Raw genomic sequence first — 18,650 nt, 5'->3', positions numbered from 1 at the left:
GCATATGATCACTGTGAATCAATACCACAACAATTGAAGCAGCAAAACACAAAATGTATGTCACTGTCAATTCTTTTGGCCACAGATATGTATGCATATAGCCTACATATATCATTCACCTCAGATAATAAATGAATTATGAATTATGTTTCAAACTGATTTTCAACTTCATCTATTTAATCACCTCAAAAAACATCAAAATGACCATGTTTTGCACATCATATGAAATACAGTAGACATTTTTGGGGGGTTGCTTGCTACTAGCAGGACTTATTTAAAATAACAGAAAAAGAGAAAGAGATTCCAAACATTTTTAAAAAATTTTTAGGCTAACTAAAAATAAGAAGCTCAGAACTTATAAAACATAAGACATCTGTACAGGTACACACACACAATGAAAGTTGTATTGCACCTCATCACCGGTGTCAGATTGTCACATGATGTTGTCACATGACCTCAAGCATCGGAAGTTCAGTGCTGTGCTGCTGCTCGCGAGTCGCGAGTGTATGCTTGTAAAACATGAGGTAACCGGAGAAGAGCCCGTCAAATAACTACAGAGGAACAAAAAAGGCCAGTTGAACATATTCAGATCCTATTGTGCTGTGAATTAAACTGGGATTTTAATGCCGACAGCCTCTGCACGTGATTTTAAATCGCTGACATGGCCGCAGTGGACGCGAATAAAGTCAACATTTCCTCCGGTGAGTGATCGGCTGTTTTAGTGCGCCAGTGAGGTGTTATATACAGCAAGAATGGATCTAGCCCTGAATTTTTATGAAGTAGTGTACAAAATAGTGATTTTATTATTTTTATTTGTGTTGTGCGTGTGTAATGTAGTACTTAAGATGCACAATAATATCAAATGTCAAAGAAATCACGGTCACGAGCGCAGGATCACACTGTTAGTGTTTGTTGGAATATCTTGTGATTTGGATGATTCACATGGTCGGACAGACTGCTGTGTTAGTGGATAATTAATGTATGCGATGTATTTTCCACTTGCTTGTTTTCGTATTTTCTTCCTCATTTGTGTTCCATTATTTCTGTAGTTACACCATAATACAGAGGCCTGGTGTTGTGTTTATGGGGTCATAAAGCACAACAGTACATTTGCCACCTGTTTTCATTTTCATTTCACTCAGTTTTTAATGGCCATAAAAATCATCTGATCTGCTCAAGACTCAGTGATATGTCTTGGGAGTTGTGGATTGGAGGCGTATAGATTTGAAACTGTTTTTATACCACAGCATTGTTGAGTTCCAAGGTCCTATTGCACATTTTTTTATCCATTAAGTATCAAACATTCTGCCACAGTATTGGTTGGCAACCAAAATTTCAGGGCCAAGAAGTAGTTCAAGGTTTGCTGACCAAAATACTGTTCCACATCACTTTCCAGACTAATAATAACAGTGCATTTGAATGTTCTTACGTAAGCATAAAATCCAAATGTTGTATTTGCTTTCATGATTTTACATTCTTAATGCATGCTTCTAGTCTTATTGTGGAAGAGTCATCTGTGCATGTCATTTCAAGGGATTTTTTTTGTTGTTGTAATCTTTAATTAGTTATTATAGGAACTTTACATTTAAAGTCTGTTCTGCAGTGTAACACCCACTTTTCAACATCCAATCAATTCACAATGGATTAAAGCAAGTTCTACTACAGTTTTTTCCCCGCCAGTAATGGTTTTACTAAAAAATATATAAAATACAAAAGCAAAATGGGTTGCTATGCTAACATCAATTCACATTGACTACAAAATTTATAATCAGTTGCAAAAGAGTCTGTTCACACAGATCACCTTTTTGCATCCAAACCTACTGCTTGTTCATTGTAAAACATGCGCTAGACGGAGAAGTTTGATTTTATTTTTTTTTATTTTTTTTTATTCCGATTCACTGCATGTTGCGTTTTTCCAACGCAAAAGCGCAGTCTTTGTAAATGTCTGTGTGGAAAAGTAGCTCTACACACAAGAGACGCATCTTTTATAATTTATTCATGTTTTTTTTTTTTTTTGTGATGCATTAAAATAAATTTTGTATTTAAACACCAAAACCGAAATGCATCGAGTCGTCTCACGATTTTTCTGCCAAACAAATTTTAAATATTGCTATTCTAGCATAATTTTTGGTCACAGTAAAGTGTGTCCAGTCCACACAGCTGACATAGCTTTTCCTGAAGTTGCTCGGCCACACTGAAACTTAAATGATAATCTGACTGCGCATGCGTAAAACATAATCAAAGCTCACTGAGATGATACCGAGAGACCAGACATAATAAACACCAAAAAACATTTTTTATACCAAAATATTCCACTATTTACTAGGCCGCACTCAATCGCTATTCCATGTATGGTCTAAAACGCAATTGCCATCATGCTTTGCGGCAGGACAGCAATTGCAAGTACATTTTCTGTCATATTTGAAGGAATGTAATATGAAGATTGTTCTGTGAAAGTGAATAGCACACATGCCGGTCTAACCATAGATATCTATAAGTACAGTGTGTGCATCACATGACTAAACATGCATCTTCGTTTTCAAATACCTCCGTTTTCATAGTGTGTTTGTCCACACTACAACGCAAAAACAACCTTTTTGGCCCTTCAGATGTTCGGCCCTTCAGAACCATTCATTTCTTTTTCTGTTTTTGCCAAATATTTTCGGTTGCTGAAATTTTTGTGCATGACTATTTTTTCATAATATTTCAGTTCATGATTGTGTGGTGTTGTTTAACTTAGACATATAGATCTTTTATTTGGTTGCTTTGTTTTTGTGTGTAGTACATGGGTGGCCAAGGCAGAACGAAAAAAGTTGATGTCATGTGTGATAGGGTTATTATAACATGCTGATATTTATACTTATGACAGCGAGAGCGTGTGAGGAGCCATTGTACACATTCTTATAAAACGCGCTGCAAAACAGGACGGATGAGATTTTTGTGTTTATTTTTTGCACTTGATTGACTCTATCGCTTGTAGACAAACACCAGCGGTCGTGAGCGGCTTCAGACACTCACGACTGTTGCAATTTTGCTGTCAAGATTGTTATCACTCCAATAGACTGCATCAAAAATCTTCCTGTTATACAGTAACAAAAATGTGATAAGGCAAGATTCCAGTGACTCGGCTCAGATTGACGGACCGACACACAGATCTGCTGCTAGATGAACAATGATGGTTTTGATTAGAGAGATCAATGGGAGCCAATAGGAAGAGTTGCATAAATACTCTTAGTCTCTATTCATTTTTTGCTTAATCATGCAGTGATCTGCTGGTCAGATGTTCAAGAGTAAAGAAATAGGGAAATCTCTCAGTTGCTCAAGGTGGCCTTTACAGGAACTTGGAAATTAGAGAAATATTATGAGTGCATTTAGTCCGCCTATCTATACTTTTCTGCTATGCAGTAATAAAACGGAGCTGTATGAAATTTCCCATTTGTCAGCACTGACACGCTGTGATCTTTAATCTCATTTGAGTGGCTGACCCACTTGCTTTTGTATTTCACTTTCCTTTCAGTCTAGATTAGGTGTTGTCACTCTGGATTGTGATTTATGTGGTATTAATGAGGCATGAAAAAAGGTGTTCCTCCAATTTTCCTAACCCTAAACCTTTACATATGTAGGCATACATGTGTGTAGTACATCTGAATAGATCCAAAATTTTTCTTGTCAAATCAACCGTGATTTAATTAAACAAATATATATGCAACACATTTAAGAGCAAAGCAAAAGCAGCTCAAGGGTCAGTTCAAGGGAAAGTAGGGTCAGAGATTTCTGATGAGCTATGGGCGGATAGCCTGGAAGAGATTAACAGATGCTCTATAAACTCCAGACATTGTCTCATCCAGTTCAAAATCTTGCATAGACTACACTATTCTAAAACAAAATTATCCAGAATATTTCCAGAGGTCTCTCCAAAGTGTGACTGATGCAGGACGGCGGATTATGCATTATGTCCCAGTCTTCAAAACTTTGGTGCAAGATTTTCAATGTCATCTCTGAAATCACGAATCAATATATTGAACCAGATGAGTTTTTAATTGTGTTTGGGGTTTCAAGACATGAGCTCTGTTTGTCCAAGTCTTAACAACAATTTCTTTCCTACGGGCTTTTACCAGCCAAAAAGCTTATTTTAACTTTCTGGAAAAGCAAATTGCCGCCTTCTTTCCAGCTTTGGCTTGACGAACTTACAAATACTCTGCATCTGGAACGTATACGGCTCCATCTAAGGAATAAAAGACAACAGTTTGCTCAAATTTGGGAACCCTTCATAAGGTATTTAGGTGGAGGAGACTTGGAGGAAAGAGATGTTGACTCAATTTGAGTTGTACCTAAGACCACTCCAATGTTGGTAGCTGTTTATCTTTTGTTTGTTTGTTTGTTTGTTTGTTTTAGTACTCCTTTCCATGCAGTGCGTATCAGGCGGATGGGGAAGAGGGGTGGGTGGGTTGTTCTAGATGTTTTGTTTAAGAGCTTCTGTATGTTGGAATATATGCATATGTTTGTGTGTAGGTGGCATGTACATGTATAGGCATGTTAGTGAATATATGCATGTATGTATAATATTAATATATATAATTAACAACTGCAGAAGGAAATATAATATCTTGTTAGATTTTGTATGCATAAGGAAAAGACGGAGGATCTTCAGACTTAAATTTTGTTAAGCCTATCTGTACACTATTTCTCCAATAAAAAAAATAAAATAAAAAAGGATGAGCATAACTGATGTCCATCACATATGCATATCTAAAAGTGTTTTATTATTGTTCTTCTCACTAATATTTAGATATTAATATCGAATTAACCACCAACAAGAAAAAGAACTAGTTAGTTTAGCTGAAAAAGCTTAAAAGTCAGCATCAGTTCGACGTAACTTTCTCCGACAAGCGGATGCGATAAGACCTGTGGCCAGTTGCATAAACTGTTAAGACTAGTCTTACAAGTTAGTCATCCAGTTTTATTCTTTAAAACTGTTAATAACTTTTTAAAGTCAGTAGCATAAAAACGTAGATTGGTCTAATTTGACACCGAACAGTAAGACTGATTACCCCTAACTAACTTCTAGTTGATCATACTAGTTCTTAAGACACAGTCTTAACATAATGGCTATGTTTATGCAACTGGCCCCTGGTTTCCTGTTTTGTCATGTGACGTTCGGCATAAAACTTATTGTGCAGCCCTACAAACAAGCACAGCAGACCTTTTTCTTTTTTCTTTTTTAGCAGATTTTAAATCACAAACACATTTTTTAGCAGAAAAGTCACAATTTTTTTTTTTTTTGTAGTAGGCTATAATAGTAATAATTCTCTCAATGACATTTGACCTGCCGTAATCTTGGTAGCTAGCTTGTAGTCATGTAATTGAGATAACTGGTCATTGTGGAAGAGCTACTGTGGAAATAACACAGGACTGAATGAATCACTTCGTGACTGAATGAAATTCACAGAATTGCTCAAGAAAGAACATGCTTATATTTAAAGAATGAAAATTCTGTCTGAGAGCTGGATCACTCCTCCATAGGCTTCTATGGGATCGAAACTTGCTGACCCAGAAAGTTAGAAAAGACAATGTTTAAAATAGTCCAAGTGACTACAGTGGCTCAACCATAAGTTTATCAAGCGACGAGAATACGTTTTGTGCGCAAAAACAAACAAAAATAACAACTGTATTCAACTATTCATTTTATTCTGTGTGGGCCTCTGAGTTCACGTAGTGTAACAGCGCAGCGCTTCTGTGTTGTTTGTCACATGCATCACACACATGACCAGCGTCAGCCAATAGTGAGCCTACGTGCTGACGGACAACACAGAAGCGCTGCGCGGTTCCACTACGTGAACTTTCTGGGCCGGCAAGTTTCGATCCCATAGAAGCCTATGGAGGAGTGATCCAGCTTTCAGATTTAATCAAAAATATTTTAATTTGTGTTCCGAAGATGAACGAAAGTCTTACGGGGTTGGAACAACATGAGGGTGAGTAATTACTGACAGAATTTTCAGTTTTGGGTGAACCAACCCTTTAAGCCACCATTTCAAAAAGTCATATTTACTGTAGTTTCATGGCCTGGGTTTCCCCATGCTGCCTTGCGCACAGCACAATTTTATTCACGCTGCTAGGCAGCCTGGACACCATGGACCAGATTTTCCCCTCAAAAAGGGAACCAATCATAGAACGGGGAGGGAGCAGCAAGAAGATGACGACGTCTATGCGACACACCGAAGCAGTTTGTTTATATCTATGGATCCAACATGGCATCAGACGTGAAGTTACCTTTCGATGCAGCCTTAGATAGTGTTCTGAGTAGTTTAGAACGCAAGTTTATTTCGTCTTCTTCCTCGTACAATTTCTGTCGCTCTACATACGTTATCTGGTATAATTGAAACGATTGGCTATGAGCTACGTACAGGCGCATTTGATAGACATTCGAAGCGCCCAATAAACGGCTCTGGGCATTCGTAAACCACGCCTCAAATACGAGAAAATGAACATGTGGTTCCCAGACCACGTCTCAATGAGACGAGGTCTGACGTTAGCCAGGCTAGTAGTTTCACACATAAAAATGCTTTTGGGAAGAGCTAAGTCAGTGATTTTTAAAAAGTGATGTGGAAAAAGAAAGGAAAAAATGAGCAAAGCTCATGACTATGTTTACAGAACAGCAGTACAGGAAGTGCATCAGCAAGATTGACACTTTATCATTGTGAGAAATGAAGATAAAAAGATTTGAGGCCACACACAGAGACAAAATCTCCAACATTCATTCACAAACCAGCCAGGCTACTTGAAATATGTGTCCTTGACAAGCTAACTAAGCTAACCAGCCTTAAGGCCCTTTCACATGACTTGCACCACCACGCGATGGAGTGAAACATCGAAATTTGCTGCCTGCAGGTCAAGCGTTGTAATGCGATGATCAAAGTTCTGATAAATTCAACAATTCACTTCATTACAAGGGCAGTGCACATAAGTCATAGGATAAAGTCAAGTCATACAGAAAGTAAGTTTTGGTGTTTGCTATTTTTAGTGTTTGTGTTCCCCTTTCACTTCCCTGCTACCTGGCAACCACATAAATCCTATCCATGATATTATGTGAAACGCTTTTCATGTAGATGTCAAAGCGGTGCTTGACGCTTGCATTGAGTGCTATGATGAAGCCTTAACACTAGTCTGTTGTCTCATAGATCAAATTCACGCCAACACAACACAAGTCTTTGACAAACCACCCAACCACCCATTCCTCAAGTGTTCACACGTCACTTTGAACAAGAGAACACGCGTCAGATATCAAGTTTCGGATTGTGCATGTAGCCTGTGAACTCCCACATTGAATTTGGGTCTCAAGAATGTTGCGCTATTTATATATATATACGGTATATTATTTGTTGTTTGCTTGTGTGTACTAGTGATAGGTGTTATAATGCGAGTATTACAGGGAATTAAGCTGCATTTTCTAAATTCTGAGTGGCAGTTGAGAGTTTGAGTTACCATGACGACTGTGGCTCATCCTCAGACAACACAGAGCTTGGATAATAACGCCTGAACTCTTGTCTTTCTATCTTATTTAATGCTAAAGGTTAGTAAAAATGATAAAATTTCAAAGGAAAAAACTTACTCAAATGCTTTTAACTTGAAATAAAAGTTTTTTTTTCAAGTGAATGTTAATTTTTTATTAATGATTTTAGTATAGTTATGTCATCGAGAAGTCTGTTAGTGTATCATTTACCTGAGATAACGTTACCTGAGATCAAATGTATAATAAATTTATTCAGAGTTAAGAATACTGTATTTTCTTCATTGTTTTGAATACTATGTTTAATGTTAAATAAAGACAACACAGAGGACCACTTGAAAAACACCGAACTCTTGTCTCTCTCACTCTCATTTAATATTAAAAGACAATTCTCATCTGTTGAGTGGACCTGCAACATATACGTTAAGCTGTCTCTGACTTACTGAAGTAACGTTAGACTGAAGTTCACGTCAAGGCTCTAGTTGAGGCCATCTTCTCTTTCAATTGTCTTTTATTTTACTCTTTGAATAAAGTTCACCACTGTGTCCTGGTGATCCAAGTATGAACTTTGATTCAAATTCATTTAACTTAACTAAGTTAGTTCTGTTTAATTCACTGTATGTATTAGCAAGACACTTTTGTTCTCCAAGGCTGCATTTATTTGATCAAAATACAGTAAAAATTTTAATATTGTGAGATATTATTACAATTTAAAATAAATGTTTTCTATTTATGTTTTGTTTTTTTATGTAAAACAAAAAGTTTTCCAGTTTTCAGTGTCACATGATCCTTCAGAAATCATTAATTTCGTATTATTATCATCACAGTTGAAAATAGTTGTGCTGCTTTATAATTTTGTGCAAACCGTGATAAATTTCATCAAGGATTTATTTGAAATAGAAATCTTTTGTATCATTATAAATGTGTTTACTGTCACTTCTGATCAATTTAATGCATCCTTGCTGTCGCCGAATAAAAGTATTAATGTTTTATTTTATTTTTATAATCGTATTGACCCCAAACTTTTGAGGGTCGGTAGTGTGTGTAACGTTAAATGTAATCGTAAGAATAACAGTGGTTTCAAGCAAAAAGACCATTTACTTTGTGATTTGTCCAACTAATGCTATCTGTCTCTCTCTTTCTTTTTCAGAAGAGGATAGGCTAATGTTTCCGGTGACTCAGTATGGTTCGAATGACTGCAGGGATGAGTATTGTAACCCCAGGCCGACTCCGCTAACAGATGGCTGGATAGGTGCTGGTGAAGAAGAGGAAGCGTTGCGCAGGAAGTTAAAATATTTCTTTATGAGTCCTTGTGAAAAGTACCAAGCCAAAGGCAGAAAACCTTTTAAACTGGTTCTGCAAATGCTGAAGGTTCTTATAGTAACTATACAGGTATTTATTTATTCTTAGATTTTCTTTCGTGTTGTTCTCTTTCTAGGGCTTGTATACTCAACCCACTGCTTATTAAAGACAGTGTTGTAGCTCAAAGTCTCAGTTTTACCCCCAAATTATTCTTTAACCACTGTGACATTCCCTAGAATCCCAGAATTAACCATTGGGTTTGCACTGTGAAGTGTCACAGAGTTTGCTAGGTCGGCTAGCAAGCATGAATGTCTTTCTTAGAGATCTCCCTCTCAATGAGCATTAAATGATATGTTGTGTGTGTGTGTGTATACATAAAAATACATATTTACATACACATACACATTTACACATATACATATATATATATATATATATATATATAAAAAAAAAATATATATATATATATATATATATATATATATATATATATATATATATATATATATATATATATATATACACACACACACACACACACACACACACACACACACACACACACACACACACACACACACACACACACACACACACACTGAACAAAATTATAAACCTGTGAGGTGGATGGATTATCTCGGCAAAGGAGAAGTGCTCACTAACACAGATTTAGACAGATTTGTGAACAATATTTGAGAGAAATAGGCCTTTTGTGTACATAGAAAAAGTCTTAGATCTTTGAGTTCAACTCATGAAAAATGGTGGCAAAAACAAAAGTGTTGAGTTTATATTTTTGTTCCGTGTGTGTGTGTGTGTGTGTGTGTATATATATATATATATATATATATATATATGTATATATATATATATATGTATGTGTGTGTGTGTGTATATATGTATATATATATATATATATATATATATACGTGTGTATGTGTGTGTGTATATATATGTATATATGTATATATGTATGTATGTATGTATGTATGTACAGTGCAATGCATAAGTTAATACACCCATGCTAAAGTTGACTAAAAAGAGGAATAAAAAATCATATTTTGGAAATTGAACTTAATGCCTTAATTTAAAAAATTAGGAAAAATCCAACCTTTAAGGACACCAATTTTCTTTGTGAATGAATAATGTATCGTAAATAAATAAATGTTCTTCCTTAAAATACATGGTGCATAAGTGTGTACACCCCTATGTTAAATTCCCATAGAGGCAGGCAGATTTTTATTTTTAAGTATTTTTTTTTTATAAATTTTTAGGATACTATGCATCCTGATAAGTTCCCTTGGCCTTTGGAATTAAAATAGCCCCACATCATCACATAGCCTTCACCATACCTAGAGATTGGCATGGTTTTATTTCAGTTAGCCTAAAAGCTAGTTTGATTTGCATTGAGAGATGATCTTATGGAAAGTACTCCATGCCAATCTCTGCACCATGTATTTTAAGGAAGAACATTTATTTATTTACGATACATTATTCATTCACAAAGAAAATTGGTGTCCTTAAAGGTTGGATTTTTCCTAATTTTTTAAATTAAGGCATTAAGTTCAATTTCCAAAATATGATTTTTTATTCCTCTTTTTAGTCAACTTTAGCATGGGTGTATTAACTTATGCATTGCACTGTATGTATATATGTATGTATGTGTGTGTGTGTGTGTATATATGTATACATGTATGTATATATATTATACCATTTTTACTCACATTTGTCATTTAGCAATTTTTACTTCATACAAATTCTTTTTTTTTTCGGCTTTGAACAAATAAAGCAAATAAAGCAAAAATTTGAACAAATAACAAATATTTTTTTTGCTTTGTCATGATCTCCAGCTGGTACTTTTTGGCTTAAGCAACGAGATGGCGGTGACGTTTAAAGAGGAAAACACAGCCTCGTTTAAACACCTCTTTCTCAAAGACTACGCTGACTCAGATGACGCGCTTGCTGTTTACACACAGAGTGATGTTTATGATCATATGTATTACACAATAGAACAGGTAATGTATAATTTTGACAATGACGCATACACTAACTCTCATTCATATGGTGCCTTTTTCACTGTAATTATCTCGTAATCATTACTATGAAACTAATGAATATATTTTGGGGGTATATATTTGGGCAGCGAGCTCAGTGAAGTCATAACACAATTTTGTTTTCTGAATTTATGTTTTTAGGACAAAATATATTCTATAGCTGATGGTCATGTTTATTTGAAACTGCCTTTTTTTTTTCACTTGTCTTTCAGTACCTGGCTTTGCCGGAGACGACAGTGGGCCGCTATGCATATGTGTACGATGTTGGTGTGAATGGGAGTGCTCTTTCTCTGTGTCAGCAGTATTATAAAAAAGGCCAGATTGACCCAGCTAATGACACCTTCAACATCGATCCGCATGTGGTCACAGGTGACAAGTTTTCGGCCTCTTTTTCCTCAGTTGTTCAATCATTGTTTAATCTGAGAAATATACCTGTCCAGGTGTGTAAAGGATCAAGGCAGATACTTAATGAACTTGCAATATTAGTTATTAGTATAACAAGCAACACTTATACATTTTTTGGTATGTTTATTAGTACTGATTAAAACTTGATAAAACTAAAAGACCATGTCATTTCCTCTTTTGCACATTGTTGTTACTTGCAGTTCCTTGTTACTGAGTGCACCACAGGAATCACTTTCTCATGTATTCTAAAATAAATCATCGAATGACCCTGTCGGCCACTGAGGCTGGTTTAGGAGGTAAATAATTTCTCTCTTCCTCTCTGTAGACTGTGTGGGCGTAAACCCTTTGGCCACTCCCACAGCAGGTCTGGGCCGCGATTACAGGAACTTCACCCTTAAGTTTCACAAGTAAGTTACACTGGATTTTTATCAAGTGTTTTCTACTCAGAAATTTCCATTAATGAATGATCTAAAACTGTAATATCAACACACACTCTCTCTCAGGCTCATTAATGTCACCATACAGTTCCAGCTAAAGGCTATAAATCTTCAGACCATCATCCACAATGAAATTCCCGACTGTTACACTTTCTTCATCACAGTGAGCACATGAAATGTTACTTTAACCCAATAAAAAAGACAATTATTTTAAAAGAGCTATTAATATAATGTGTGTGTGTGTATATATATATATATATATATATATATATATATATATATATATATATATATATATATACATATACATACATACATACATACATACATACATACATACATACATGTACGCGTGTGTGTATGTATGTATGTATATGTATGTATGTATATAAACTAACTAATAACAATGCCATGTTCCTATATATAGTTGTATTTACTGTATATAATGTTATTAATTTATGCTCAGATTCTGCTGGATAACAAAGCCCACAGTGGTAAAGTTAAGATCAGTCTTGATAATCAGGCCTCCATAAAGGAATGTAGAGACCCAAGTGTGTCTGGACACGGTAAGATTCAACTACCTCATTCACTTCACTTTTCAGATACATTTTTGGGGATTTTCAATTTTTTTACATTGTGGATAATCACTGTATGCTTGTTCTCATGCTATCTCTCTGTCTCCAGCTGATAGTTATGCTCGTGTGTGGTTTGATGTGGCGGTTGCAGTGGTGTGTATTCTCTCTCTGCTCCTCTGTGGTCGCTCTATCATCAGAGGAATCATTCTTCAAAATGTAAGATATTGATATCAAACAAATCCACATTAATATGCCAAAGATCACTTAGTGAATCCTGTTCTAACGTTCTCTCTTCAGGAGTTTGTAAAGTACTTTAGGAATTATCTGAAGCGTGATGTCTGTTGGGGAGACCGAATGGAGTTTATTAACGGATGGTATATTCTGCTCATCATTAGCGACATGCTCACGATCACAGGCTCCATGATTAAGATTGGCATTGAGCTAAAGGTCAGTCAGAGCTGATGAGCATCAGCTTCAGAAAATGGATATTCTGAAACCTTTATGTACATTGATGTGAACAAAGAACCATTGCATTAGGTCACCACAATCAGCATGGATACTTCATGATACTTTGTTTCAACCCTCAGAACCTCTCATCGTACGATGAGTGTGGGATCCTTTTGGGCACCTCGACGTTATTGGTTTGGGTTGGAGTTATTCGCTACCTCACCTTCTTTCAGAAGTACAATGTGAGAGACAAACACACCCACACACCAATGTACATGCAGTTTACACTTAAAGTTTTCCTTGATCTTTACAGTAAAAAAAACAGTTAAATACAGACTATTTTATATATATATATATATATAATATGGATGTATTATTTATTTATTAAATTATTTTAACAAGGTTGCTGACATGTCTAGATCTTTGGTTGAACTCTATACAACTCTGGAATAAATGCATCAGTTTTTTTTTTTTTTTTTAAATCACACACACACACACACACACACACACACACACACACACACACACACACACACACACACACACACACACACACACACACACACACACATTCCAGCTTATTCCATTTTTTTTTTTTTGCTTACATTTTTTTGTTGCATTTTTCATTCACCTGAAATTTGACCACATCTCTTGAGAAGATGTGCTTGTGAAACAATTGAGATATTTCTTAGTATGTGGAATTTGTTTACTATATAGTGTTTTCCTTTCTTAGATTCTCATTGTCACGTTACGAGCTGCATTCCCTAATGTGATCCGTTTCTGTTGCTGTGTGGCGGTGATCTACCTCGGGTATTGCTTCTGTGGGTGGATTGTGCTGGGACCCTATCATGTTAAGGTATACAACTTAAGTCTGTCAGTCTGTGATTGACACAAGCTAATTAAGCATAATTAATTCAAAATATGGCTGTGTGTATTACATGGAAAATGTTCAGAAAGATGACATTCGTATATATATATATATATGTATATATGTATATATATATATATATATATATATATATATATATATATATATATATATATATATATATATATATATATATATATATATATATATATATATGTGTATATATATGTATATATATATATATATATATATATGTGTATATATATGTATATATGTATATATATATATATATATGTATATATATATATATATATATATATATATATATATGTATATATATATATATATATATATATATATATATATATATATGTGTGTGTGTGTGTGTGTTATTTTTTTATTTAGCAACAATCAGTAATTTTGACCTTTTTGACATTATTATTTTGTTTAGGAATATGACAATTGTTTTGGTTTAATTTATGCTGTAATGTAATAAAAGTCCAAAATAGAGAATGTTTTTCAGAAACCGTAAAAAGGTTTATAGTGCATATACTGTTTAAAAGTTTGGAGTCACTGTGCGTTCACACTGCAAAATTCGCTCTCGCCGCCCTGCCAACGACGCCGTAGAAAGATTCGTGGACGCTTTGACGTAGGTCAAATGCTTGGTCTTTTTTTAAACTTTATTTAAAGGGGCCGCAAAGCAAACAAGCGTGTTGATCGTTATTTGTGCAGACTAACCAAGTAGGGTATAAGTTAATCTCATGGAATCTTTTAAATGTGAAAGTAAGAAATTGATCGATGGAAAGAACTTTATAGTGACGTATTTGCTAACGAAATAAACCAATTAAAAGCCATTTGTGTGGTGTGGCTTTTGTGTTCATCGGTAAGTGCTAATCTAATTGGCATTCCCGCTGAAAAACAAGCGTTCTAGCACGAAAATGTTGCCTATAAATAGTGTTGCGCGCCTTCTTATCAAATTCACTTGATCAACCTCTCCTCTATTTTGCTTGGGTACTAATGTGGTCGGAACCTACATTCTGCAATCTACATTCTGATTGGTTACCGCCAAACCGAGTCATAGCTTATTACCATAAAGTTGACCTGACTTCAACTCTCCTCGCCGCTCTCGCCATCCAAGACGCGCCGCGCCACCCTCGCCAGAGCTCGCCGCCGGCTCACATTGAAAATGAATGACTTCCGGCCACTTTGACGCTCTCGCCGGCGGCAGCGTGAACGCACAGTCAGTAAGATTTGTTTTTTTAATGAAATTAATATTTTTATTCAGCTTGGATGCACTTAATTGATCAAAAATCACAGTAAAGACACTTATATTGTTATAAAAGATTTCCATTTCAAATAAATGCTGTTCTATTTAACTTTTTATTCATCAAAGAATCCTGAAAAAATGTCACGGTTTCCACAAAAATATTAAGCAGCACAATGTTTTCCACATTGATAATAATAATAAGTTTATTTGAGCATCAAATCAGCATTTTAGAATGATTTCTGAAGGATCATGTGACACTGAAGACTGGAGTAATGATGCTGAAAATTCAGCTTTGCATCACAGGAAGAAATTACAGTTAAAACGTTAAAATTGAAAACAATCATTTAAAATTGTAAGAATATTTCACAATATTATTGTTTTTACTGTATTTTTTATCAGATAAATGCATTGTAAGGTGAAGAAACTTTTGAATGGTAGTGTATATGATGTACGTACATAAGGAAAAGTACATGTGTCATCTCTCTCATTATCAATGATATGTGGTGTTTATAGTTTGTTTTCTTTCCTCAGTTCCGCTCTCTCTCGCTGGTGTCAGAGTGTCTTTTCTCTCTGATAAATGGAGATGACATGTTTGTGACCTTCAGTGGCATGCAAGAGAGCAGTTTGCTAGTCTGGGTCTTCAGTCAGGTGAGTTTAACCCTCACATCCTCACACAAGTACATACATTACAAATGCTACAGAATTCAGAGCACTAAAGACACTGTTCTTTTGCAGGTTTACCTTTACACGTTCATCTCTCTGTTCATTTACATGGTGCTCTCTCTCTTTATCGCACTCATCACTGGAGCTTACGAGACCATCAAGGTAAGAGTGAGAGAATGAGGTTGATAAAGAGATATAAATGAAAAACTTGTTTTTGTTCCTGATATCCTCACAACACGCACATGCACAAACAAGGGAAACTCTCATTTTAAAACTTAGAATTCAATAAGTTTATTTTTTAATCTTATATTTTATTTTTAGTTTGTTTTTAATCCATTTTAATCATATTCAAGAGTCACTTTTGACTTCTCTTTCTTGTAAATTATAAGTTGTTTTTTCCTAAGTAAGGTGACTAGCTTGATTATGGCAATGTGATATCCTGTCATTTCCATTCAGCATCAAACTCAGGAGCCGCACCATATCACTGACCTGCACGCGTTCATCGCTGAGTGCACTGACACACCCTGCTCTGGAAAGTTTCGCGGGATCGAGACCTCGCCCTGCTCGTTCTTCTGCTGCTGTGACAGGTGTGTCACTATAGAAACAAAGAAAATGCCTCTTAAGGTCGACATGAAACGGAAGTCTTTTCTTCCCTATTCTGACGTATATCCAAGTGAAAATGTGTGTCCATGGGGAATCTATTGGATGGTTGTGGTTTGCTTTCAGTGGGTCTCATGTGAGTGACAGGCTGTCCCGCCCTCGTGCCAGTAAACATGTCATCAAAGAGATGTCACTGCAAGTTATTTTAATTAAAGGCAGGATTACGAGGGCACATAAATAAAAAATAAAAAATGATGTGCATGAATAAATTATTTGTAACAAATAAGGCAATATTTCATATAAAAACACGCCCATTTTATTTCATGGTGACTTTAATATCAGGAATCACGAAGTAGTGCCACTAATTATCTAAAATTTATTGCATACTGTTACATAAAAAATAATTAGAAGAATACTGTAGAGAAGGGCAGAGATAATTACAGTTGCACACAAAAATACATTGATGCTTAAAAGAGATTCTTAAAGGTACTGTTTATAATTTCCACTTTTGTTATTGTAGAAAAAGTAGATTTGAGTGCCCACTTTCTGCACATGGTAATCTGTCCAACATGTTACAAAAATGATGGCCTAACTCGCAGATGCACTATGGTACAAGGTTAAGGTTTACTTACAGGAGGTGTTCCAATACACAGTGCAGTCTGTATTTACAGTGATGACTATTTACCAAAAAAAAAAAAGTAACAAAAACTTGGAAACCAAACAAATAAAATAACAAAAACGTTTGTAAAAATTTGACTTCATAATGTTTAATCGATGTCATAATAACTGGATTGTCCTGTGAAAACGACAGACTTCTCTCAGATGATGTATGCAGGAGTTCTCCAATCATTTAGCCCATTTAAACCAGTGGATCTCAACCTATTTGACTTCATTATACACAACAATATGATTTCCACAATAATATAAAAATTTCTACCATATATTTAGAGCTTGGCATAACAAGAAAGTGTATAATCATTATAAAAAACAACCAAATGCCAAGTAGTATCTTGATTTATATATATATATAGTTGTTTTAGCTTATTTTAATGCTTGTTTTGTCTTCATTTAAACCATTTTATTTTTAAGGCATCTTGAGTCCCCCTAGTTGAGAGCTTCTGATTTAAACCCAGTCCCTACAAACTCTCATTCATCTGCCTCCACTTTTGAGTGCAACAGCCGATGCAAAGAACTGCATTTTCACTTTTTAAACATTCTGTTGCACTTGGATGTACGTCACAGTAATGAAGAAAAGTTTAGTTTTACCCCATGACAGGGGTATTAGACAATATTTTAACATAAAATACATTTAACATTAAGTATTTCAACAACAAATAAATGACATACTTCACTTTTTAATATAACTGAATGCTGTGATTGTGTCTTTTGGTGTAACCCTGCAGAACCACCACATATGAGGACGTCCTCCTTGTGAACTAGTGAAGTCATGGGTCTTGAGGCCTGACTGCACCTCCCTCTGCTGGTCACACTGCGCTAGAGCAACAGGACAGAAGCCAGTAAAAAGCTCCAGACAAAATACTCAAGTCACAGTCGCTTCACTTTGGACCTGAAGTGGAGAAGAGCATAAACTGTAGTTTTACCTCACCTTGTTTTTAGTTCTAACTTAATTCTAGAGGTTGCCTAATGCAGCCAAGTACCCTCTCTTAGTCTATGCCGATTAAAACACTTGGAAGGTTTGAATCGAAAGACTATTAGACGTGCACGTGCAGGCGATATGTACAGTAATCACTCCCTGAATGTTGATCCCACATGTTGGTTCAGTGCACGTGCTGTGGTGTGCAAGTGGGTCACCAGTCGCCAATACCGAGAGACATAGTGGCGTGTGTGTGACGGTGGTCAATGATTCATAACTATTGAGTGATTCATATAACCTCTAGTCACGTGTAATGTCTGCATCAGAAGATGTTTCTAAAGGAGACTGAACTGGCAGGCACAAGCGTTTAGCAGATGTTAACCTCACAAGATGAGGAGACCGTGAGATTAAACATAACAAGCTTTGGTAAAGTTGGCTCTTATTCCGCACTTAGAGCAGAAACAGCACTCCCTGGTGCTTAGTCACCTACACTCACCCATGACAAAAATACATGCTCTGCTAGTATGAATTCATGCTCAGAATGCCTCAAAAACCTTGGCCTTAACACTCTCCTGATGTGTAGAGATGGCTATAATACCTCATTGTTGGATTAGATGTTGAATAGGACGATTCATTAGCTTTTTTGAGCTTTTGATACACAAATTCAACAACAATGACACCTCTATTTTTTCGACACTGATACATTGTTTCATATGCAGACTGAATCAAATCACTCCGTTTGCAAGTGAAATTATATTAGACAGCCTTACCCTTGCTGATCTAGTATTTTATAGAGAAAGACAGACTTTTACAGCTCCCCTCCATCAGCTTTGTTTAAAATCAGAGGCCTTCAAGAAGATTTCGGTCAAGGACACAGTGTTCTGTTACCATGGTGACATTAAAACAATATAACCCTTTTTACCTTCTCCATTAT

The 18,650-nt window shown here is 35.7% G+C and overlaps 1 protein-coding gene across 2 annotated transcripts; it reads left to right on the top strand.

The window, feature by feature from the left end:
• The first annotated feature begins 433 nt into the window (after nucleotides 1-433).
• Nucleotides 434-18,379, top strand: mcoln1a (mucolipin TRP cation channel 1a). Of its 2 annotated transcripts, XM_079853613.1 has the most exons (16): nucleotides 441-524; nucleotides 634-701; nucleotides 8,658-8,899; nucleotides 10,657-10,821; nucleotides 11,073-11,229; nucleotides 11,591-11,672; nucleotides 11,769-11,865; nucleotides 12,169-12,268; nucleotides 12,387-12,493; nucleotides 12,575-12,724; nucleotides 12,865-12,966; nucleotides 13,458-13,580; nucleotides 15,391-15,507; nucleotides 15,595-15,684; nucleotides 15,979-16,109; nucleotides 17,526-18,379. In XM_079853613.1, the coding sequence occupies exons 2-16, from the start codon at nucleotides 662-664 to the stop codon at nucleotides 17,560-17,562; spliced, it is 1,740 nt and encodes a 579-aa protein (XP_079709739.1). In that variant the 5' UTR covers nucleotides 441-524; nucleotides 634-661; the 3' UTR covers nucleotides 17,563-18,379. The 2 variants fall into 2 exon arrangements, with proteins under 2 accessions (XP_079709738.1, XP_079709739.1); XM_079853612.1 differs by having other exon boundaries at nucleotides 434-701.
• Nucleotides 18,380-18,650: the final 271 nt, after the last annotated feature.

This window comes from Squalius cephalus (genome assembly GCF_949319135.1).
Source record: "Squalius cephalus genome assembly, chromosome: 2".
Taxonomy (NCBI): domain Eukaryota; kingdom Metazoa; phylum Chordata; class Actinopteri; order Cypriniformes; family Leuciscidae; genus Squalius; species Squalius cephalus.
This window is presented reverse-complemented; position numbering and strand designations above follow the sequence as displayed.